Source organism: Nerophis lumbriciformis, linkage group LG10 (genome assembly GCF_033978685.3).
Source record: "Nerophis lumbriciformis linkage group LG10, RoL_Nlum_v2.1, whole genome shotgun sequence".
Taxonomy (NCBI): Eukaryota; Metazoa; Chordata; class Actinopteri; order Syngnathiformes; family Syngnathidae; genus Nerophis; species Nerophis lumbriciformis.
Window position 1 is genome coordinate 5,676,326 of NC_084557.2, and position 26,311 is coordinate 5,702,636.

The window sequence follows — 26,311 nt, forward strand, 5'->3', positions numbered from 1 at the left end:
CAACATTGAATACCCGTGACCTTCAATCCCTCAGGCGGTACTGCATCAAAAAGCGACATCGGTGTGTAAAGGATATCACCACATGGGCTCAGAAATACTTCATAAAAACACTGTCAGTAACTACAGTTGGTCACTACATCTGTAAGCGCAAGTTAAAACTCTACTATGCTAAGCGAAAGCCATTTATCAACAACACCCAGAAACGCCGCCGGCTTCGCTGGGCCCGAGCTCATCTAAGATGGACTGATGCAGAGTGGAAAAATGTTCTGTGGTCTGACGAGTCCACATTTCAAAGAATTCCACCTGAAAAGCTTAAAAAATGTGTCTTCTCAGTTCCCAAACGTTTACTGAGTGTTGTTAAAAGGAAAGGCCATGTAACACAGTGGTAAAAATGCCCCTTTGACAGCTTTTTTGCAATGTGTTGCTGCCATTAAATTCTAAGTTAATGATTATTTGCAAAAAAAAAAAAAGTTTCTCAGTGTGAACATGAAATATCTTGTCTTTGCAGTCTATTCAATTGAATATAAGTGGAAAAGGATTTGCAAATCATTGTATTCTCTTTTTATTTACCATTTACACAACTTCACTGCTTTTGGCTTTTGTATTTATCTTGTCACGTTATGTCTATTTAACAACCGTCTTTAGGGAAAACACACCCCTCTCCCTCCAATCATCGAGTCATTGTGCACCACAAGGGCTTTGCAACGCCGCGCAAACAATAACCCTTGATATTAAATTGCCCTCCATGTCCAAATAAATCAGGTAATATTGTCAACACGGCCTCACGTGGGAGCTGCCCGTAATTTATTTGACGTAGAAAAAGAATAGCAGCAATTGCAGCAAATTGCCTTAACCAGCCAAGAGAAGCCATTTGCTGATTGAATGTTAAATGTGGTCCAAATAAGATGAATGAGTCACGAGCAACACCCTGGGCATCTGTGTGATGAGCTGCCTAAAGCGTTCATCATTGGAAAAGACATTCTCTAAGTCAGTGATTTTCAACCTTTTTTGAGCCAAGGCACATTTTTTGCGTAGAAAAAATCCAGAAGCACACCACCAGCAGAAATCATTAAAAAACGAAACTCGGTTGACAGTAAAAAGTCGTTGTCGCAATTGTTGGATATGACTTTAAAGCATAACCAAGCATGCATCAATATAGCTCTTGTCTCAAAGTAGGTGTACTGTCACGACTTATTTAGTTTTTTTGCTGTTTTCCTGTCTGTAGTGTTTTAGTTTTTGTCTTGCGCTCCTATTTTGGTGGCTTTTTCTCTTGTTTTGGTATTTTCCTGTAGCAGTTTCATGTCTTCCTTTGAGCGATATTTCCCACATCTACTTTGTTTTAGCAATCAAGAATATTTTAGTTGTTTTTATCCTTCTTCGCGGGGACATTGTTGATTGTCATGTCATGTTCGGATGTACATTGTGGACGCCGTCTTTGCTCCACAGTAAGTCTTTGCTGTCGTCCAGAATTCTGCTTTTGTTTACTTTGTAGCCGGTTCAGTTTTAGTTTCGTTTTTGCATAACCTTCCCTAAGCTTCAATGCCTTTTCTTAGGGGCGCTCACCTTTTGTTTAATTTTAGTTTAAGCCTCCCGCTGTTTCCGACATCTACAAAGCAACTAGCTACCGGCTGCCACCTAGTGATATGAAAGAGTATTACACGGTTACTCTGCCGAGCTCTAGACAGCACCGACACTCAACAATAACACATCATTTGCAGACTATAATTACTGGTTTGCAAAAAATATTTTTTAACCCAAATAGGTGAAATTAGATAATCTCCCACGGCACACTTGAAAAACACTGCTCTAAGTCCTCACGCCTACCCTAGGATCCCCCACTGGGCCTGAATTTGTTAGATTAAATATGTGTAAGTTATCACACAACTCTTATGCTTAAAGGCCGTTGCTATAGCTATTATCAATTGTGCTGAAGTTGTACTTTTCTATCTGTGCAAAGCAAGTCGTCTCGTATCAGAATCAAAATATTTTAGTTGTTTTTATCCTTCTTCGCGGGGACATTGTTGATTGTCATGTCATGTTCGGATGTACATTGTGGACTGTCTTTGCTCCACAGTAAGTCTTTGCTGTCGTCCAGCATTCTGCTTTTGTTTACTTTGTAGCCGGTTCAGTTTTAGTTTCGTTCTGCATAGCCTTCCCTAAGCTTCAATGCCTTTTCTTAGGGGCGCTCACCTTTTGTTTAATTTTAGTTTAAGCATAGATACGCTGCCTCCCGCTGTTTCCGACATCTACAAAGCAACTAGCTACCGGCTGCCACCTAGTGATATGGAAGAGTATTACACGGATACTCTGCCCAGCTCTAGACAGCACTGACACTCAACAACAACACTTAATTTGCAGACTATAATTACTGGTTTGCAAAAAATATTTTTTAACCCAAATAGGTGAAATTAGATAATCTCCCACGGCACACTTGAAAAACACTGCTCTAAATCCTCACGCCTACCCTAGGATCCCTCACTGGGCCTGAATTTGTTAGATTAAATATGTGTAAGTTATCACACAACTCTTATGCTTAAAGGCCGTTGCTATAGCTATTATCAATTGTGCTGAAGTTGTACTTTTCTATCTATGCAAAGCAAGTCGTCTCGTATCAGAATCAGAATATTTTAGTTGTTTTTATCCTTCTTCGTGGGGACATTGTTGATTGTCATGTCATGTTTGGATGTACATTGTGGACGCCGTCTTTGCTCCACAGTAAGTCTTTGCTGTTGTCCAGCATTCTGTTTTTGTTTACTTTGTAGCCAGTTCCGTTTTAGTTTCGTTTTGCATAACCTTCCCTAAGCTTCAATGCCTTTTCTTAGGGGCGCTCACCTTTTGTTTAATTATAGTTTAAGCATAGATACCTTTTTACCTGCACACTGCCTCCCGCTGTTTCCGACATTTACAAAGCAATTAGCTACCGGCTGCCACCTAGTGATATGGAAGAGTATTACACGGTTACTCTGCCGAGCTCTAGACAGCACCGACACTCAACAACAACACATAATTTGCAGACTATAATTACTGGTTTGCAAAAAATATTTTTTAACCCAAATAGGTGAATTTAGATAATCTCCCACGGTACACCAGATTGTATCTCACGGCACACTTGAAAAACACTGCTCTAAATCCTCACGCCTACCCTAGGATCCCTCACTGGGCCTGAATTTGTTAGATTAAATATGTGTAAGTTATCACACAACTCTTATGCTTAAAGGCCGTTGCTATAGCTATTATCAATTGTGCTCAAGTTGTACCTTTCTATCTATGCAAAGCAAGTCGTCTCGTATCAGAATCAGAATATTTTAGTTGTTTTTATCCTTCTTCGTGGGGACATTGTTGATTGTCATGTCATGTTTGGATGTACATTGTGGACGCCGTCTTTGCTCCACAGTAAGTCTTTGCTGTTGTCCAGCATTCTGTTTTTGTTTACTTTGTAGCCAGTTCCGTTTTAGTTTCGTTTTGCATAACCTTCCCTAAGCTTCAATGTCTTTTCTTAGGGGCGCTCACCATTTGTTTAATTTTAGTTTAAGCATAGATACCTTTTTACCTGCATGCTGCCTCCCGCTGTTTCCGACATCTACAAAGCAACTAGCTACCGGCTGCCACCTAGTGATATGAAAGAGTATTACACGGTTACTCTGCCGAGCTCTAGACAGCACCGACACTCAACAACAACACATCATTTGCAGACTATAATTACTGGTTTGCAAAAAATATTTTTTAACCCAAATAGGTGAAATTAGATAATCTCCCACGGCACACTTGAAAAACACTGCTCTAAATCCTCACGCCTACCCTACGATCCCTCACTGGGCTTGAATTTGTTAGATTAAATATGTGTAAGTTATCACACAACTCTTATGCTTAAAGGCCGTTGCTATAGCTATTATCAATTGCGCTGAAGTTGTACTTTTCTATCTGTGCAAAGCAAGTCGCCTCGTATCAGTGTTTGTTTCCAGAATCGGCCTGCTGACTGCCAAGAGCGAACATCGAGTACCGTGACGCAGACAGAGCATAGACAGGGCGATATCACGAGTGTCAGCACATTTGCATTTCATTAATAGTCATATATTGTGTCTAACTGGGGCTGCTGAGATTACCCCCCTTCCTTCAGCAGCAGCCTAAGTGATGTAACCAGGGACCTCCCAAATAAATAGAGGAGCACGTGGGCATAGTTTGGATCTGTAACTAAGAGTACAACCCAATAACGTCTCTCCTCATTGAGCAAATTTTAACTCCGTCTCTGCATGATTCCTTGCTTCTTGTCTGTTTAATAGATGTCATCAGTGTTTGAACCTGACAGAATTACAAGCAAAACAGGATTAAAACAACTCCCATTGAGGTAGTAGTCATGGCATATAAACCTGGGCAATCATTTCCCTCCCTACTTGTCACCATTTCAATTATAAAAATGAATTGCATATTCATTACACCGAACTTAACCTGGCAATTTTGGAAATGATTATGTTGTACTTTACAACATGTCTCCCACCTGTGTAATGTTCATTGCCCTGCGCGGCACATGTCAGCAGCTGGGCCATGGACGAGCCCACGGCCTTGGACGTGCTCCCCAAATCCTGAGCACACTTCTCCAACTGTGTGAATAGCGAGAAGCACAAAAAATACGACCAAATTGTGTGATTTAAAGGCTTATCAGTGCAACGCGGGTTCACTGGACAGATGATCGGCCTGACCGTTTCCCCGGGAAGAGGTTTGAGTTGGCTGTCAATGACAGACATCTTGGCGTCCTGCAGCTCGCATTTTAGCGTCTGGACCGTCTTGAGGGCCGAGTCGATCTCCAGAGGGCCGCACGCTTCATGGGCCTTGAAACAATGCACAGATGTAGCCGTTACTACATTATGTAAAGTGTGCCATGGTTCAGTATCAGTGATGTGTCGTCAGAGCCAGCAAGACCTTCTCTGCTGGCCTAACATAACCAGAAGTCATCATTATTAAAGATACAAGTCATTTTAAAACTGACTTTCCCTAAATATGTAAAAGTATTCTCTTCATGTCATATTATGTTCCTTCCAGCTGTTGTTTTTAGGTTGGAGTTTTTATCCAATCAGCTAGCTTATGTTCCCATGCTGTACCAAATCTGCCTTCAGAATCAACAATCCGTGCACTGTAAGTGAACGGGCACATACAGTTGATAGATAATTGCCATAGCCAATCAGATCACCAGTTGTTGTCAGTAAGACCTTCTAGCTGGCCTCATGTGATTGGATACTCACCGGGACCGTTAGCGGATGAATTTGAGAACACATACAGTTGATAGACAGTTGCGTTAGCCAATCAGAACACAAGTTGTTGACAGTAGCCTATCTAGGTAGCTTGACGTTAACGAGACTGTGATTGGATACTCACTGGTTTGACCCGCGGCGGTGCTACGCAGATCAGCAGTTGCGATAGCCAATCAGATCACAATTGATTGATTGATTGAAACTTTTATTAGTTGATTGCACAGTACAGTACATATTCCGTACAATTGACCACTAAATGGTAACACCCGAATAAGTTTTTCAACTTGTTTAAGTCGGGGTCCAGGTTAATCAATTCATGGTAAAAGTTGTTGACAGTAGCCTATCTAGGTAGCCCGATGTTAACGAGACTGTGATTGGATACTCACTTGTCACTCCAAAGTGAGTATCCAATCGCGAGTTGCAATTTAGCAGGAAGCGGGAAGTGTTGCGTCGTAGCCATACCGGGCTAGCAGAGAAATCACCGATACTCACTTTTTTAGCCCACAGAGAAGGAGAACAAAACGTTGATTAGGTGGCAGATATATATTTGCAAGGCCATTTTCAAGAAGAATATTTAAAGACAAACTACATCTTGTGAGACCATGTCGGCGATGAAATGGGGAAATGCCCGCCACTACCACTCGAATCAAGCGACTACGAGCGGTACCACTGGCTTATACGGCGTCGAATGGGTGCTACAAATTGTGAGTTCAAATATTTTATTTATTTATTTTTTCCCGTTTAATATGTTTTTTGCAATTTTAATTTTGACAGTGCCACATAAGATATGTTTTAATTGCTGATGCGGGTTTATTGATTTTTAAACGCTCCAGATAATAACCTGTTATTGTACACTGTTGATGTAATTCAATGTACAGTAGTGTGTAAATGTGTTTCTATCTATCAGGGATGTCAAAGTGGTTTTCATTGAGGGCCACATTGCAGTTATGGCTGCCATCAGAGGGCCGCTTGTAACAGTGAATAATGTATGAATTTGCCTCTGGATTTCATTATTAATTATATAAATTGTTTTAAGTAGACTGTCCATTTTACAGTAAAAACTTTTAATTTACAACATTTTACTGTAAAATATAGTGTTTTACGGTAAATTTAAAAACAGTACCACTGTTTTTTTGAGGGGGGGTTTTACGGAAAAATCTGGCAGCTTAGTTGCCAGAATGTTTGTGTTAAATTGACATTGGTTTTTAAAACATGATATTGTTCATGGAAAAACAGTACAAGTTATAATATAATAGTTTTATTTTTATATTTATTTATTTATATATATATATTTTTTTGCAAGTTAGCTGCCAGTTTGTCTACCGTAAAAACAAATGTATAATATTTTCCATAGACAGTAATACACCGTTAAAAACAACAACCGCATATTTTACAGTCAAAACAGGCAGCTCAGTAGACAGAATTTTAGCGCATAAAACAGTAGTAGTTTTTTTTTAATTTACAGTAATATGCTGTAAAGAACAACGTAACATTTATTGTCATTTTTATGAATTTGATGGGTAGTTTGTTTATTTTTATTTGGACAAAAACATGTTTGGAAAGTGTGATAATATACTGTAATATTTGTCGCAATAATGCATACTTGCCAACCCTCCCGGATTTTCCGGGAGACTCCCGAAATTCAGCGCCTGTCCCGAAAACCTCCCGGGACAAATTTTCTCCTGTAAATCTCCCGAAATTCAGGCCGAGCTGGAGGCCACGCCCCCTCCAGCTCCATGCGGACCTGAATGACGTGTTGACAGCCTGTTCACACGTCCGCTTTCCCACAATATAAACAAGAAGCGAGTTCTTGGTTTCTTATGTGGGTTTATTGTTAGGCAGTTTCATTAACGTCCTCCCAGCGCGGTAACAACACACAACAACAGCAGTCAAGTTTTCGTCTACCGTAAAGCAGTTCGTCTGCCGTAAACAGCAATGTTGTGACACTTTTAAACAGGACAATACTGCCATCTACTGTACATGCATATGTGACCCACCCATAATGTGTCACATTTTTGTGTTGACTTATTTATTTTAATTTGTGGTTTGAATTCGTTTTTGGAGCTGTCATTACACATTTATCAGTATTCACATTGGTCAGTAGGGGGCAGTAGGGCGTTTCTTCCCAATTGAATGCTATCACCTGCAGACCGGAAGTGTCTTGTCATTCTGATGAGAGCGACCAGTCTGTGAACAATTGAAACGTCCTGTGTGCTTTTTCCTCCTGTATAACACGTTAGTTTTGGTGAATCAACTCACTGAATAATATCCATGTGATCTTTATAAGTTTAAGTACACATTCTGATGGTGGAGCCTAACTCTAAAGTGTTTGTGAGTTGTAGTTTGTATTTGTGAATGAATCCAGTGCACAGCTGCAGTAATCAATACAACAAGGCGACGTGAGTGCGCAATGTTTATGTAGGAACTTCTGATCCTAATTCAGACTCCCAAATTAGAGCTCCCGTTTTCTTATTGATTTTATAATGTATATTTGTATAATCTGTGTGTTCTGAAATAGTGACAGAGAATAGAACAAGGATGGACAATTCAACCCTTAACTCAACAATGAGTAGATGAGTGTTATGTGTGTGTATATGTGTAAATAAATATACACTGAAATTCAAATATTTCTTTTATTTATTTATATATATATATATATATATATATATATATATATATATGTAATAAAATATATATATATATATAGCTAGAATTCACTGAAAGTCAAGTATTTCTTATATATATATATATCTTAACCACGCCCCCCCGCCCCACCCCCGACCACGCCCCCAGGCCCCACCTCCCGAAATCGGAGGTCTCAAGGTTGGCAAGTATGCAATAATGGATGCTATTAAAGTTGAAAGGGTATGCAATTTCAAGCAGTACATGTATTTTTTCTGTCAAAATGAAGGGGCAAGCGGTACAAAATGGATGGATGGACATTTAGTGAGAACATATGTGTTACTTTATTGACACATATCATTTCCAGGTGTTTGTGGGCCAGATAAAATGATGATCTGGCCCCCGGGCCATGAGTTTGACACCTGTGGGGTATAATATTTCTCCAGCAATGGGCATGTGGTGACATAAATTATGGTATTTTGAGAGGTAATCATTGAAGTCGGACATCACTGAAGGCCTAGGTGGGAAACGCACTGTTCAGTATAATTCAGAGCCTGTTTGACGAGGTGAGGGGACTGTGCTTCCTAACAATAATGTGGCAACACATTTCTCGAGTTAATTGGATGACTTTTTTTTTATACGCTGCTGGGGGATAGATACCTTCTGGGCAGCCGTCCTGAGCTCTGCCAAGCAGGTCGCTAGATTCTTGGCACACTGGCCCAATTGCATGGCTGCCGCCTGGTCAGCCACCGTCGGAACTGCTGACTTGACAGACACCACCATTTTACTGCCAGGCTGAAGGGAATGAAGAGAAACACGTGAGCGCCATACGCGTTTAAGGATTGATCATGAGGGTTTTTCCTGAATTATTGTTACCTGTAAAAAACTCTGGCTGGCCATGATGAGGGCGAGCTGGGCCCCCAGCTCTTCAGGTTGGACTTGGTTGCTCCTCATCCCTTGGACCAACTGAGGGATGCTATCTGCTACCGCCTGCACGTGCAAACACGCTACACGTTAAGGCACAACTACCAAAAAGTGAATGCTATGACGACACAGTGGCCGTCCGCATCTGACAGTGTTTTTAACACCGCAGAAGAAAAAGGGTGCACGATCATACCTTGCAGCTGTGCACGAGCTGTTGGTGTGACATTGTGTTTTTGTTCGACGCTGCAGCATTTTGAGCAGCTGCAATCGTTTGAGTCGCTGCAGCCGCCGCCTGCTTAGCAGCTATCTGCACAGGAGACACAGATAAAAGGATTATTTGGGCCGCTTGGTGAAGGGTCACCATTGTTTTGCCACGTGCTGCAATATCAGCAAATTAAGCAAAATATTATCAGTCATTTACTAGGAACTACTCACTTTCCCACATTTTGTTATGTTACGGCCTTATCTGGTCCGCAGATCCAGGCTAAAGACCAGAGGGGACGGAGCCTTTTCCGTTGCCGCCCCTAAGCTCTAGAACAGCCTTCCCCTCCACATTAGGTCAGCCCAGAGCCTGGAGGTCTTCAAAACCATTCTTAAGACCTACCTCTTCTCGCTGGCCTTTAACCTGAGCTGAGACCGCCTACTAGGCCACCATTTCTAGTCTTTTTTTTTTTTTCCCAATTTGTCGCACTTTTTTATTTCATTATTTGTATTTTGCAATTTTACTTTTTATTCGAACCCCTTTTACCATATTGCTTTTGCACTATCTTGTTTAGGTTTAGGTCATTCAGTGTTTATGTTCTTTGTTTGTTTTTGTTTTGTTTTTTGCTCTATGCTTTTTAACCTGTAAAGCACTTTGGTCCAATTTAAAAATTGTTGTAAACGTGCTATATAAATAAAGTTGCCTTGCCTATTTCAAAGTGGAATGATTCATTTTTGCCCTCAAAATTCTGCACACAATACCCTATAACAGGGGTGCTCATTACGTCGATCGCGATCTACCGGTCGATCTCGGAGGGTGTGTCAGTCGATCACCAGCCAGGCATTAAAAAAAATAGTCCTAAAAATGAGCGATCATAAATCTTCACTATGACGTCACTTTCGTCACTTGATTGACATTCACGGCACCCGAGGGTCTTCTGAGATGACGCTGGCTGCTGCCAGCTCATTAAAATTAACGACTGGAAGGCGAGAAACACTTTATTTCAACAGACTCTGGCGCCGTACCTGTCGTCAAAACTCCAAAGACCGACTGCACAGTTGCACAATAAAAGCTCTGCTTCGTCCTGCCTGCGCTACCAAAATAAGAGTCTCAGAAAGCTGGCGTGCACAAGCTAGAAAGCTACGGAGTTTGCCGACAATGTATTTCTTGTAAAGTGTATACAAAGGAGTACGGAAGCTGGACAAATAAGATGCCAAAAACCAACCACTTTCATGTGGTATTGGACAGAAAGGAGGACTTTTTTTCTCCTCCATTCGAAAATGCGGACGTTATCATCACCACTGTCTGATTCCAATCAATGCAAGTCATCACAATCAGGTAATACACCAACTTATATTCTTGTCTTCATGAAAGAAAGGAATCTATATGTGTTAAACATGCTTGTATTATCTTTAAACACCTTTAACTTATTAACAATATTAACTATATGTGTTAAACATGCTTGTATTATCTTTAACCACCTTTAACTTTTTAACAATATTAACTATATGTGTTAAACATGCTTGTATTATCTTTAACCACCTTTAAGTTGTTAACAATATTAACTATATGTGTTAAACATGCTTGCATTATCTTTAAACACCTTTAACTTGTTAACAATATTAACTATATGTATTAAACATACTTGTATTATCATTAAACACCTTTAATGTATTAACAATATTAACTATATGTGTTAAACATGCTTGCATTATCATTAAACACCTTTAACTTGTTAACAAAAACATATATTTCTTAATAAGTAAATATAAATTATATATATGAATGAGGTAGATCCCCACGACTTGATCAATTGAAAAGTAGCTCGCCTGCAGAAAAAGTGTGAGCAACCCTGCCCTATAATGACAATGTGAAAAGTTGTTTTCTTTTTTAATTTAAAATGTATCAAAAACGGAATTAATCACATGTACATAAGCATTCACAGCCTTTGCTCAATACTTTGTTGTTGCACCTTTGGCAGCAAATGCAGCCTCAAGTCATCCATCCATCCATCCATTTTCTACCGCTTGTCCCTTTTGGGGTCGCCGGGTGATGCTGGAGCCTATCTCAGCTGCAATCGGGCGGAAGGCGGGGTACACCCTGGACAAGTCGCCACCTCATCGCAGAGCCTCAAGTTGTTTTGAATATTATTCCACAAGCTCTCTCACTCAGTCGTCCTCAGACGAGCTTCCATCGGAGTCTCCAATCATTCCGGTTCTCCATACACCCGGCCAGCTCCGTAGAGCTTTCAGCTCCCGCATCTTTCTTCAGGATGTCCACGTTCGTTTGCGCGGGACGTCCTCGCGATCGATGCCTGTGCGTTGGTTCCCATAGGACCAGATCCCGATGTCTGTGGCAGTGGCCGACCAGCCTCATCCTCCTAGCTGTTACCTTCTTGCTGAGCTTCGGCAGTTGCCCAAACAGGTCCTTGTTGGTGATGCGGATGTTCAGAACAGCTCGTATCATTCTGGTGTAGCACCCATCTAGGGACTTCTGCAGGGTGGGTGTCAGGGTCCAGCTTTCGCGGCCATACAGGAGGACAGACTCCACAGTGGTGTGGAATAGACTCAGCTTTATGTGTCGGGGGAGATTCGAGCACCACACTCTTGACATACCGTTCAGGGCCCTCCACGCTAGTGTCTTCCTGACCTTAAGGTCTTAATCTGTGGAGTTCATCCAGGAACCCAAGTACTTGAAGCCATTGACCTCTCGCAGAGCTCGGCACGCCTATCGTTGGGTAGTTTCGCCCATTCCTCTTTGCATTGATATGACGTTGATTATACATACTGTTTCAACGTTGTATTTGTGTTGTAGAATATTAGTTGGAAAATGACCAAATTTAAGTGGTCAAATCAATGTCAGAACCCAACATTGATTAAACGTCGTCAAAAAGCATGTTGTTTCAACGTTAGGTCTGAGTTGCTCAACATCAGGACCTAATTGAACAAGTTCTCAACGTTGTTTTAAAGTCTTGTCCTTGCTGGGAAGCTCCTTCAGGTTGGATGAGAAGCACCGGTTTTCATCCAGGATGTCTCTGTACATTGCTGCATTCATCTTAGTCTCGTCAGGGAGGTGACCAAGAACCTGAAGGTCACTCTGTCAGAGCCACAGCATTACTCTGTGGAGAGATAAGAACCTTCCAGAAGGACAATCCACCAATCAGACCTTTGTGGTAGAGTAGCCAGACGGAATCAAGTCCTTTATAAAAGTTTTCCAAAATGCAGCTGAAAGACTCTCAGACCATGAGAAACAAAATTATCTGGTCTAATGAGACAACAATTGAAGTCTTTGGCGTGAATGGAGGAAACCAGGCACCGCTCAACACCCGGCCAATACCATCCCGACAGTGAAGCATGGTGGTGGCAGCATCATGCTGTGGGGTTGTTTTTCAGCGGCAGGAACTGGGAGACTAGTCAGAATAGAGGGTAAGATGAATGCAGCAATGTACAGAGACATCCTGGATGAAAACCAACGCTTCCCATCCAACCAGATGGAGCTTCAGTGCTGAAAAAGAGGAATGGGCCAAACTGCCCAAAGATAGGTGTGCCAAACTTGTGGCATCGTCTTCAAAAAGACTGTAATTGCTGCCAAAGGTGCATCAACAAAGTATTGAGCAAAGGCTGTAAATACTTATGAACATGTGTTTTAAAAATTTTTTAATACCCTTTTAAAATTAAAACAAAAAATCACAGATTGACAGCCATTAAAAATGTGGCTTTATTTTGAAGTAACAGTGAAATACTTGGATGTACCTCCCACATTAAATGAGGTGTTGTAAAACCTTTGACTGGTAGTATATGTTGCAACAACCCACTAGCTTGACTGAAAATACTTTATTTTGCCACTAAAATGTACATTATTTTTATTATGTATAATATTTAATACATGTATTTAAATACAGCGTCAATATTGCTGTGCAATAAAGTATTTGTTAAGATTATTTTGTATTATTATCTATATTGTATTTAAAAAAAAAATTGTTATACGAAAAACAATTATGGTGCATTATGTTTCATATAAAACCCTAGAACACACTCTTGAGATCATTCTAAAATAAGAAAGGCCACCAAATAGAATTAAAATATGATGCAAAGCGCTGCTTCTTCTTTGCATCCTCTTTCCAAGTTCCCCAAGGTAAAGGACTAAAAATGTGCTGCTTAGGTCACATGACTTGCCACCAGCTTTGTAGTGATGACAGCAAAATGACGCCTCGCGGAGGTGATGAGGAGGCGAACTGGCTCAATGTGTCCTCAGCATAACATCACGCTTTCCTCATACCTCCTTCTTGTCATAATGGAGGGGACTATTAGCACTATTACTGGGTTTTTTTGGCCTGTCAAGCTACTCAGGCAAATCATATAGTTGATGTAGATGATCTATATCTGCTGTACACATTGAGTGGGATACTTCTATTGTTGCCTTATTTGTATTTGACTTTATTAAATGTATTTATATTATCATTTGGTGCAGCCGGGCCGGAGCAGGAGGGGATAGAAAGAGAAAAAAAAGGAAGACAGAGGGAGAAATTGTGGGGACAAGACGGTGATAAGACAACAACAACAACAACAATAACAACAGGACAGCATCAGCAAATAGGATAAGTACAAATATGAAAGTAAAAGTGATAGCAAAGAAGCAGTTAGTGAAATAAATTTTAACACAGAAATGACCATGAACATTATTACACTACAAATGGATCAATACAAATACCAATAGAAATAACACTATTGATAATGAATAAAAACAATAATTTACATCTATTATCAACAATACAATTGCTTCAAATGCAACAATACATATATGTAATGATACCTAGAGATATAAAAGAAAGCAGATAAATGGAGGGGAAGAAAGAGAAGGGAACTGTATTAACCTTGTAGATTGTTATAGTAATTATAGGTTAAGCTTTGTCAGTGTGCCGTGTTACTGTGACGTCTGATCGCTGGGGTGGAGTGGCTCCATTCACTAAACCAGAGGTCCCCTAACTTTTTGACTCGGGGGCCGCATTGGGTTAAAACAATTTGACCGGGGGCCAGGCTGTGTATATATATATTAGGGCTGCAACTAACGATTAATTTGATAATCGATTAATCTGTCGATTATTACTTCGATTAATCAATTAATAATCAGATAAAAGAGACAAACTACATTTCTATCCTTTCCAGTATTTTATTGGGGGGAAAAAACAACATACTGGCACCATACTTATTTTGATTATTGTTTCTCAGCTGTTTGTACATGTTGCAGTTTATAAATAAAGGTTTATATATATATATAAAAAAAAAAAAAAAAGAATTGCGAAAAAGCAAGCAGATGACATGGCACCCCAAACCATCACTGATGGTGGAAACTTTACACTAGACTTCAGGCAACGTGGATCCTGTGCCTCTCCTGTCTTCCTCCAGACTCTGGGACCTCGATTTCCAAAGGAAATGCAAAATTTGCATGGTTGGGTGATGGTTTGGGGTGCCATGTCATCTGCTGGTGTCGGTCCACTCTGTTTCCTGAGATCCAGGGTCAACGCAGCCGTCTACCAGCAAGTTTTAGAGCACTTCATGCTTCCTGCTGCTGACCTGCTCTATGGAGATGGAGATTTCAAGTTCCAACAGGACTTGGCGCCTGCACACAGCGCAAAATCCACCCGTGCCTGGTTTACGGACCATGGTATTTCTGTTCTAAATTGGCCCGCCAACTCCCCTGACCTTAGCCCCATAGAAAATCTGTGGGGTATTGTGAAAAGGAAGATGCAGAATGCCAGACCCAAAAACGCAGAAGAGTTGAAGGCCACTATCAGAGCAACCTGGGCTCTCATAACACCTGAGCAGTGCCAGAAACTCATCGACTCCATGCCACGCCGCATTAACGCAGTAATTGAGGCAAAAGGAGCTCCAACCAAGTATTGAGTATTGTACATGCTCATATTTTTCATTTTCATACTTTTCAGTTGGCCAACATTTCTAAAAATCCCTTTTTTGTATTAGCCTTAAGTAATATTCTAATTTTGTGACACACGGAATTTTGGATTTTCATTTGTTGCCACTTCAAATCATCAAAATTAAATGAAATAAACATTTGAATGCATCAGTCTGTGTGCAATGAATAAATATAATGTACAAGTTACACCTTTTGAATGCAATTACTGAAATAAATCACGTTTTTCAAAATATTCTAATTTACTGGCTTTTACCTGTATATGTATGTATGTATATATATATATATATATATTTTTTTTTTAAATATTTTTTTAACTAGGGACTTCCCGCAGGCCGGATTTTGGACGCTGGCGGGCCGGATCCGTAGTTTGGGGACCCCTGCTCTAAACTGATACCGCAGGCTTAATACAGGTTTTTGAACACAGCATATTTTTATGTTGCCTGGTGGAAAAGACAACAAAACGCTCCGCAAATTTATGTGTGACTTATTTGCACATGTGTTTACTTCCTTCTCTGATGTCTATAATGCAGGCATGACATGCAAGAAGTAGTAAGGAGGACCGGCACACAATACATAATGTCTATAATTCAAGCATGACATGTACATAACTCAGCCTAAACCCTTTCGGTCTGCAATATTTTCAATTTATGAATGTACAACTGTTTGTTTATGTAAAACTGTTTGTTTATTTTGTTGACCACAGACCGAAGAAATAATAAACTAACTAACTATTAACTAACATAATGTCTGTAATGCATGCATGACATGCAAGAAGTAGTAAGGAGGACCGGCACACAATACATAATGTCTATAATTCAAGCATGACATGTACATAACTCAGCCTAAACCCTTTCGGTCTGCAATATTTTCAATTTATGAATGTACAACTGTTTGTTTATGTAAAACTGTTTGTTTATTTTGTTGACCACAGACCGAAGAAATAATAAACTAACTAACTATTAACTAACATAATGTCTGTAATGCAGGCATGACATGCAAGAAGTAGTAAGGAGGACAAACACACAATACAAGGATGCAAACCTGCTGACTCACCTCCAGCCTGCTGACCAGCTTTTTCTTTATTGCATTCTGAGCAGCAGCATTAGTGGCAACACGCAAACCCTCCGCCGCCTCTCTAAGCCTCTGCTGCTGGTCTTCGTTCTCCGGGTAAGCAGCGGCCCCCTAAGGGTGCACAAACACATATTAAAACATAAGTAGTGGCTCAGTATGTGACAAGAAGAATCAAGGCAAACACATCAATGGATGCTACTGTATTCGCTTTTCTGAAAAACATTCCCTTTTCCCATAACAGCGGCAACGTGGCGATGAATGAGCTGATTAAAAATGACCCATAAGCAGAGTTTCACTTGCCTGGGTGTCTCACTCTGATAATATCCGGCTCAACGGGGCTAGAAGCTTATTAGCAGCCACTGATGCTGCACGCTTTTATACGGCATGTAAAAAGATGCTTGTAGGCAGAGCGTGTGCAGTTATGCCAAAAACCTGCTGCAAATTAACGAAGGCACTACAGCTACTTGGTTTAACTCTGGCATCGCATGCCACAATATCTTTAGAGTGACAAAAGAGGAAGCAAATGCTTCATACTTTTCAGTAGACTGGGCTTGTAATGGGAGTTCTGCATTATTTAGATCAGACCTGGGCAAATTAAGGCCCTAAACTTTTCAATCTGGCCCGCCGGACATTTCCAAATATTTTTTTTAGATCTTTAAGATGGAAAGTGTATTCGCCATTATGATGTGCAGTGATGTTTTCAAATGACCGTAAGTCTTCAACTATACAAAGTATTTCAATGCTTGGAATCTGAGTTTTTGCATGATATCTTAGTGACTAGTGTTGTCCTGATACCAATATTATTTCGATACTTTTCGGTACTTTTCTAAATAAAGGGGACTAGAAAAAATTGCATTATTGGCTTTATTTTAACAAAAAATCTTAGGGTGTGGCGGACCGGTACTTTTCAGTGGCGGTATGGTACCGAATATGATTCATTAGAATCGCGGTACTATACTAATACCCGTATACCGTACAACCCTACTAGTTACTATGGTAATCTACGTCAGAGTTTTTCAACCTTTTTTGAGCCAAGGCACATTTTCTGCGTTGAAAAAATCCGGAGGCAGAAATCACTAAAAAACGAAACTCAGTTGACAGTAAAAAGTCGTCGTCGCAATTGTTGGATATGACTTTAAACCATAACCAAGCACGCATCACTATAGCTCTTGTCTCAAAGTAGGTGTACTGTCACCACCTGTCACATCACGCCCTGACTTATTTGGACTTTTTTGCTGTTTTCCTGTGTGTAGTGTTTTAGTTCTTGTCGTGTGCTCCTATTTTGGTGGCTTTTCCTCTTTTTTTTTTTTTTTTCCCTGTAGCAGTTTCATGTCTTCCTTTGAGCGATATTTCCCGCATCTACTTTGTTTTAGCAATCAAGAACAGTTGTTTTTATCCTTCTTTGTGGGGACATTGTTAATTGTCATGTCATGTTCGGATGTACATTGTGGACGGCGTCTTTGCTCCGCAGTAAGTCTTTGCTGTCGTCCAGCATTCTGTTTTTGTTTACTTTGTAGCCAGTTCAGTTTTAGTTTCGTTCTGCACAGCCTTCCCTAAGCTTCAATGCCTTTTCTTAGGGGCACTCACCTGTTTGTTTATTTTTGGTTTAAGCATTAGACATCTTTTTACCTTCAAACTGCCTCTCGCTGTTTCCGACATCTACAAAGCAATTAGCAACCGGCTGCCACCTACTGATATGGAAGAGTATTACACGGTTACTCTGCCGATCTCTAGATAGCACCGACACTCAACAACAACACATCATTTGCAGACTATAATTACTGGTTTGCAAAAAATACTTTTTTAACCCAAATAGGTGAATTTAGATAATCTCCCACGGCACACCAGACTGTAACTCACGGCACACTAGTGCGCCGCGGCACAGTTTTTGAAAAACACTGATCTACGTCACAGCAGGTCAGACGAGGCACCAAGCAGTGTGAGTGGGGAGCGTTTCCACAGAGTGTTTCCAGAGCCTGAAATGTGGGTGTCAGGGACAGACTCAGAAGGAGATTTTTACAAGAAAGTTCTAAAGCTTAGTGATGTATCAAATATATCAGATTGTAGATGTTTTTTTGTCTTTTTACCCTTCGCGTTCATATTTCGCTGTGTTTGTTGCATTTGGCTTGATTGTAAAATATGTCGATTAAGAGGGGGTGTGACGTTTATATGTTCTCAATATTCAGGGTTTTATCGTTCATAGAAAAAAATAAAATCCCATTCCGTTTTCAAGGCGGTCTGTCATAACAATTTTAGCATTCAATCAGACTTTATTGTGAGGTTTTGTATTAGTTTTCCTAGAAATAGATATACCGGCCCCCAGACACATTTTTTTTCCTCTAAATTTGGCCCCCGAGTCAAAATAATTGCCAAGGCTTGATTTAGATAGTCAAGAAAAAAAACTTTGGATATGACAAATGTGGATAATTATGATCGATCGTTCCAACAAAGCACATCTGAAAGTGTGTTCATGCAAATAATAACGACATTAGTGAGCGATACTTGTACCTTGGCGGCTTCCACCATGCGAGCGGTGGCATCAGCCAGCAGTTTTGCTGCAGCCAACAGCTTTTTGGAGTTGTCCACGTCCACTTCTGCCTCGGCGTCGGATCTCATGGCGTTCACCAAGTCCGAGGTGGCTTGTGCTAGGACTCGGGCTTGGCGAACCATCTCACCTAGTCACACAATGGAGAATAAACGTTCATTTGAGTGCATCGTTAAAATGATCCCCTCAATTTCCCCCCAAAAAATGGATTAACTGGCTGGCATATAAAGACAATATAACATACATCCATAAACGTGGATGCATATACTAAAGTGGAATATATTTATCTGTACAGTACCGTATTTCCTTGAATTGCCGCCGGGTATATAGTATGCGCATGCCTCGATTTACCGCAGGGTCAAACTCGTTTCGCAAAATAATTAGCGCATGCCTAGAATTACCACCGGGTAAGTCACGTACCTACTACGTTTTTAGCGTTGCCCGACAGTTCGCGGTATTGCAAATATTCGTTCTGCGTATTTTTTGCACTGGTATACAGTACAAAACGAGTGACACGTCACGAGTTACACGTCACCTTTCAAGGCATCATTTTCAAAATGGAGGAGGCTAAGTTCAATAATTTAAAATCGCATAAAGGTAAAGTACCATCATTTGTATAGTAAATTTTGCGTACGGGTTTGGGGTCAAAATCCTGGAGAAAAATGCGTACGTAATTGTTGAATGACCCTTTGTAAAAAATAAAGAGTGTCACGTTTTAATTGCCTTTTCAGACCCAAACAAAAAGATTCATTGTGCTTTAAATTCTATTGCGGCATTAAGCGATGTCATGATTATCCTTACATCACACTCAAATTTATAAGCACATGTCTAAATTTACCGCATGCCTTTGGTAAGCGCCGGAGTGAGAAAAGGTTTTTAATTAATTACCGCCGGTGCGCTAATTATAGGAAATACGGTAATCTATTTATTTATATCTGCACCTTATTGCTCTTTTATCCTGCACTACCATGAGCTAATGCAACGAAATTTCATTCTTATCTGTACTGTAAAGTTCAAATTTGAATGACAATAAAAAGGAAGTCTAAGTCTAAGTCTAATTAAACTACAGCACATGTGTCAAACTCCAGGCCCGGGGCCCATATCTAGCCCGCCACCTCATTTTATGTGGCCCGGAATTTCCATGCGTCTATTTGTTTCTAAATATAATCGACTTTCTATTTTGACAGAAAAAAATACATGTACTGTATGCAATTTAATATATTTTGAACTTAATCTAATTTTGCAAGAAATATTATATTATCACATTGTGGAGGGGGGGGGGGGGGGGCGTGGTCTGCAGGCCTGCCGCGGAGCGAGGTGTTTAAGGACCGGTCTCTAAGCCAGCAGCACGTGAGTGGATTGCCCAGCTAACGGTTGGTTATGTAATCACTTATCGCCTTTATTAGCAGCAGGCGGGCCGAGACACGTTGTTGGAGTTGGAGCCAGACAGAGAGACACGCACTGAGACCGAAAGAGGGAAAACAGAGACACGCCGGACTGGAAAGTCCCAAATATATATTGCTGGAAAGCAAGGCATAATAAAAGACTTGATTTAAACTGTTTACCGGGCTCCCGAAGATCTGTCGGCGTCAGGAGAACCCACCACGTGCAGAGGCGTTCACACACACATTACTCACATCAAAATAAGTACTTAAATATCTGCTTGACTCATGATTTTCTGTGATGGTATGGGGGTGTATTAGTGCCCAAGGCATGGGTAACTTACACATCTGTGAAGGCATCATTAATGCTGAAAGGTACATACAGCTTTTGGAGCAACATATGTTGCCATCCAAGCAACATTATCATGGACGCCCCTGCTTATTTCAGCTAAACGATGCCAAGCCACGTGTTACAACAGCGTGGCTTCATAGTAAAAGAGTGCGGGTACTAGACTGGCCTGCCTGTAGTCCAGACCTGTCTCCCATTGAAAATGTGTGGCACATTATGAAGCCTAAAATACCACAACGGAGACCCCCGGACTGTTGAACAACTTAAGCTGTACATCAAGCAAGAATGGGAAAGAATTCCACATTAAAATGTGTCTCCTCAATTCCCAAACCTTTACTGAGTGTTGTTAAAAGGAAAGGCCATGTAACACAGTGGTAAAAATGCCCCTGTGTCAACTTTTTTGCAATGTGTTGCTGCCATTAAATTCCAAGTTCATGATTATTTGCACAAAAAAAAAGAAGCTTCTCAGTGTGAACATGAAATATCTTGTCTTTGCAGTCTATTCAATTGAATATAAGGATTTGCAAATCATTGTATTCTCTTTTTATTTACCATTTACACAACGTGACAACTTCACTGTTTTTGGGTTTTGTATATGATTTTTGTAGCTAACAGATAAAATATTTATCCTTGCACGATAACTAAACATAAGTAATACCTCTCTGAATGACGATCCACCGATAATAAATGTAGTTTGTAAAATAATACCTCTCTGTAACACTTAGCAGTCCTATCTTTGTGAGTGCATAGCCATGCGTTGATACTATGTGTGCATGCATGTGCCTTCAATGCAAACATGTTGTGTCTCCCCACACATGTGCTATAAAAAGCAGTTTGCCAAACACCCACATGCAGCTGGAAATCACTCACCCACTCCTTGGAGACACTCGACATCTCCATGCTTTATAGCCTACATGCACTATATGGCCTTGGGAAAGAACCCAGAACATGGATTGCTTTGTGGGTATAAATCATTGTTGATTTGTTGATGAACCTTTTTTTTTTTTTACGATTTCTGTTCTCTAAGATTAAAAGTCTGTCCAATTTCTTCATTTAAAAAAAAAAAATGGAATCTTTAGTAGACCTTGTACAATGTTTAAGACCGATTCACTCCCGAGTACCCACCGGCGTCACCCATCGACGTGAAGATGTTTTCCGTGACGTTCATGATGGTGTCGGTGGCCTGGTCGTAGCGCCCGATGGGCTCGCCGCAGCTGGCGTAATGGCGGACGTGCTGCAGGAGGTCGTTGAGGGCCTGGCTCACCACGCCGGCAGCCGCTCCGACCTGCTTCAGCAGCTCGCCATTGTCGCTGGCTGAGCGGCAGGCTTTGACACAGGTCTCCACAGAGCGCTCCACCAACTTTCCAGCCTCCACCAGCTGCTCCTGGCACACTGGCGAGCTGATGGTCGGACTCACCACCTACAACACAAACACACACACACACACACACACACACACACACACACACACACACACACACACACACTGTGAGGAATCCAAACATTCACACACATGGTTTTCTACACCAAAATGCATTTATTTATTCTTCTTCTTCTTCCTACCTTCCACATTTTTCATCCGATTCAAACCATTCCAACTTCAAACTGTTCAGCCTATTCATGAATTGCAGGCTTTCCCTTGACAAATTCCCCAAATTCCCGGCTTTCCGGGGACATTTTTTTCCCATTTAAAATTAATTGGGCATTTTTAAAACTTTCACCATTTCCACATTTGTCAGCCTATTCAAACCACTCCACCTTCAACATATTCCACTCATCCTGGACTTTTAAACTACCCTTCACCCAAGTTCAAAATAATTCCAGGATTTTCCAGAATTCCTGGTTTTCCAAAGCCCCATTTCTATTCATTCATTCAGTTTTTTTTTTTTTAACAATTTCCAAAAAATTCCCGCTTTTCTCAAAATTCCCAAATTTGAAAGAAATTCCCATTGGGACTTTTTTCAAAGTTCCACAATTCCAACAATTTTCATCTGATTCAAACCTTCCAACTTCAAACTGTTCAGCCTATTTGGGAATCGCAGGCTTTTCCTTGACAAATTCCAAAAATTCCCAGATTTCCCATAATTCACCATTTTTACATTTTCAGCCTATTTACACCATTCCACCTTCAACATATTCCTCATCCTGGACTCTCAAAATACCTTTTTCCCAAGTTCCAAAAAATTCCTAGACTTCCCGGTTTTCCGGGGACATTTTTTTCCCATTTAAAATGAATTGGCCATTTTTAAAACTTTCACCATTTCCACATTTTTCAGCCTATTCAAACCATTCCACCTTCAACATATTCCACTCATCCTGGACTTTTAAACTACACTTTATCCAAGTTCAAAATAATTCCAGGATCTTCCAGAATTCCTGGTTTTCCAAAGCCCCATTTCCATTCATTCATTCAGTTTTTTTTTTTAACAATTTCCCAAAAAAATTCCCGCTTTTCTCAAAATTCCCAAATTTTAAAGAAATTCCCATTGGGACTTTTTTCAAAGTTCCACAATTCCAACAATTTTCATCTGATTCAAACCGTTCCAACTTCAAACTGTTCAGCCTATTCGGGAATGGCAGGCTTTTCCTTGACAAATTCCAAAAATTCCCATAATTCACCATTTTTACATTTTTCAGCCTATTTACACCATTCCACCTTCAACATATTTCACTCATCCTGGACTTTTAAAATACATTTTTCCCAAGTTCCAAAAAAATCCTAGAATTCCCGTTTTTCCGGGGACATTTTTTTCCCATTTAAAATTAATTGGGCATTTTTAAAACTTTCACCATTTCCACATTTGTCAGCCTATTCAAACCATTCCACCTTCAACATATTCCACTCATCCTGGACTTTTAAACTACCCTTCACCCAAGTTCAAAATAATTCCAGGATTTTCCAGAATTCCTGGTTTTCCAAAGCCCCATTTCTATTCATTCATTCAGTTGTTGTTTTTTTGAACAATTTCCCCAAAAATTCCTGCTTTTCTCAAAATTCCCAAATTTTAAAGAAATTCTCATTGGGACTTTTTTCAAAGTTCCACAATTCCAACAATTTTCATCTGATTCAAACCGTTCCAACTTCAAACTGTTCAGCCTATTCGGGAATCGCAGGCTTTTCCTTGACAAATTCCAAAAATTCCCAGATTGCCCAGAATTCACCATTTTCACATTTTTCAGCCTATTTACACCATTCCACCTTCAACATATTCCTCATCCTGGACTCTCAAAATACCTTTTTCCCAAGTTCCAAAAAATTCCTAGACTTCCCGGTTTTCCGGGGACATTTTTTTCCCATTTAAAATGAATTGGCCATTTTTAAAACTTTCACCATTTCCACATTTTTTAGCCTATTCAAACCATTCCACCTTCAACATATTCCACTCATCCTGGACTTTTAAACTACACTTTATCCAAGTTCAAAATAATTCCAGGATTTTCCAGAATTCCTGGTTTTCCAAAGCCCCATTTCCATTCATTCATTCAGTTTTTTTTTAACAATTTCCCCAAAAATTCCCGCTTTTCTCAAAATTCCCAAATTTTAAAGAAATTCCCATTGGGACTTTTTTCAAAGTTCCACGATTCCAACAATTTTCATCTGATTCAAACCGTTCCAACTTCAAACTGTTCAGCCTATTCGGGAATCGCAGGCTTTTCCTTGACAAATTCCAAAAATTCCCAGATTGCCCAGAATTCACCATTTTCACATTTTTCAGCCTATTTACACCATTCCACCTTCAACATATTCAACTCATCCTGGACTTTCAAAATACCTTTTTCCCAAGTTCCAAAAAAATCCTAGAATTCCCGGTTTTCCGGGGACATTTTTTTCCCATTTAAAATTAATTGGCCATTTTTAAAACGTTCACCATTTCCACATTTTTCAGCCTATTCACACCATTCCACCTTCAACATATTCCACTCATCCTGGACTTTTAAACTACCCTTTCCCAAGTTCAAAATAATTCCAGGATTTTCCAGAATTCCTGGTTTTCCAAAGCCCCATTTCCATTCATTCATTCATTCAGTTTTTTAACAATTTCAAAACAAATTCCCGGGAATCGCAGGCTTTTCCTCGACAAATTCCAAAAATGACCAGATTTCCCAGAATTCCCGGGTTTACCAGGGACATTTTTTTCCCATTTAAAATGAATTGGCCATTTTTAAAACTTTCACCATTTCCACATTTTTCAACCTATTCAAACTTCCACCTTCAACATATTCCACCATTCTGGACATTCAAACTACCCTTTTTCCAAGTTCCAAAAAAATTCCAGGATTTTCCAGAATTCCTGGTTTTCCAAAGCCCCATTACCACCCTTTTTTCTGGTGACTACTCCTTCCACATTTTCAACCCATTTCAACCCTTCTACCGTCCAAACATTCCTCTTAATCAGGACAAAAAAAAGTTTTTTTTTGAACTGGAAATATTCCCTGTTTTCCCGAAATTCCATAATATAATTTCTCAATTCAAAATGTGATGACTTCTACATTTCTCGACCGATTTGAAAAATTACAACACCAACCATTTCAAATCATTCAGCAGATTCAAGTTGTTTAACAATTTCAAAAAACATTCCCGCTTTTCTCAAAATTCCCAAATTTTAAAGAAATTCCCATTGGGACATTTTTCAAAGTTCCACAATTCCAACAATTTTCATCTGATTCCAACTGTTCCAACTTCAAAATATTCAGCCTGTTCAGGAATTGTGTGCTCTACTTCAACAATTATTTAAAATATCCCGGATTTCCCATAATTCCTTTTTTCCCCCATTCAAAATGAATTGTCCATTTTTCAAACTTCCACAATTCCCACATTTTTCAACCTATTCAAACCATTCCAACATCAACACATTCCACTCATCCAACTAACACTTTCCCAAGTTCCAAACCAAATTCCATTTTTTTGTGGAAATTCAAACTCTTCAACATTCAAACCATTCCAACATACAAACTATTTCTTCATTCTGTCAGCATTTCAGTTCAACTTCAGCATTGGAGCATTCACACACAATTCCTTCAGGAATTGCCTCATCTAGTTGTGAATACTATTGTTAATACTATTATTAATCATTAGTGTAAAATAACACTTTTAAAGAGGCCCTAGTGTGCGAAACCATCTTTTCCTAACTATTGCTACATGCCGTTGTGTATTTAAGATATGCAAAAGTCCCTGGAATTTGGACTCAAACCGTGGAGGCACTCGAAAGACATTTATAAAACAACCTTCCTTTTTTTATACTTCCTCCAAACGAGTCATTTGGAATTTCCCAACCTGGGACGTTTTTCCCAGGGGATTATCTTGTATAAATGTACCCAAAGTGCTTTGCGCAAAATCGCCATTATAGTCTGACGGTGTTGTCAATAATCTCCTAATAAGCTTCACCATCCTCTTGTTGTGGGGCAGACTGGCTCGTACATGCACATGCATCCTCCGCTGTTGCCATTTCTAATACAAAGTATGCGTTAGAAACTTTGTTTTAGCAATCAAGAACAGTTGTTTTTATCCTTTTTTGTGGGGACATTGTTAATTGTCATGTCATGTAAGTCTTTGCTGTCATCCAGCATTCTGTTTTTGTTTACTTTGTAGCCAGTTCAGTTTTAGTTTCGTTCTGCATAGCCTTCCCTAAGCTTCAATGCCTTTTCTTAGGGGCACTCACCTGTTTGTTTATTTTTGGTTTAAGCATTAGACATCTTTTTACCTTCAAACTGCCTACCGCTGTTTCCGACATCTACAAAGCAATTAGCAACCGGCTGCCACCTACTGATATGGAAGAGTATTACACGGTTACTCTGCCGATCTCTAGATAGGACCGACACTCAACAACAACACATCATTTGCAGACTATAATTACTGGTTTGCAAAAAATACTTTTTTTTAACCCAAATAGGTGAATTTAGATAATCTATTCGGGAATTGCGGGCTTTCCCTTGACAAATTCCCAAAATTCCCGGCTTTCCGGGGATATTTCTTTCCCATTTAAAATGAATTGGGCATTTTTAAAACTTTCACCATTTCCACATTTTACAGCCTAT

General features: G+C 40.0%; 1 protein-coding gene across 1 annotated transcript in view; it reads right to left on the bottom strand.

The window, feature by feature from the left end:
* Positions 1 to 26,311, bottom strand: part of tln2b (talin 2b) — a 415,773-nt gene that overhangs the window by 165,560 nt on the left and 223,902 nt on the right. Inside the window, exons 19-26 of the mRNA XM_072913901.1 lie at positions 21,401 to 21,695; positions 18,508 to 18,674; positions 15,982 to 16,110; positions 8,986 to 9,099; positions 8,745 to 8,858; positions 8,529 to 8,663; positions 4,698 to 4,826; positions 4,496 to 4,598 (exon numbers count right to left, since the gene is read on the bottom strand). Of these exons, the coding sequence (XP_072770002.1) occupies positions 4,496 to 4,598; positions 4,698 to 4,826; positions 8,529 to 8,663; positions 8,745 to 8,858; positions 8,986 to 9,099; positions 15,982 to 16,110; positions 18,508 to 18,674; positions 21,401 to 21,695 (1,186 nt within the window). The remainder of the gene's footprint in view (positions 1 to 4,495; positions 4,599 to 4,697; positions 4,827 to 8,528; positions 8,664 to 8,744; positions 8,859 to 8,985; positions 9,100 to 15,981; positions 16,111 to 18,507; positions 18,675 to 21,400; positions 21,696 to 26,311) is intronic.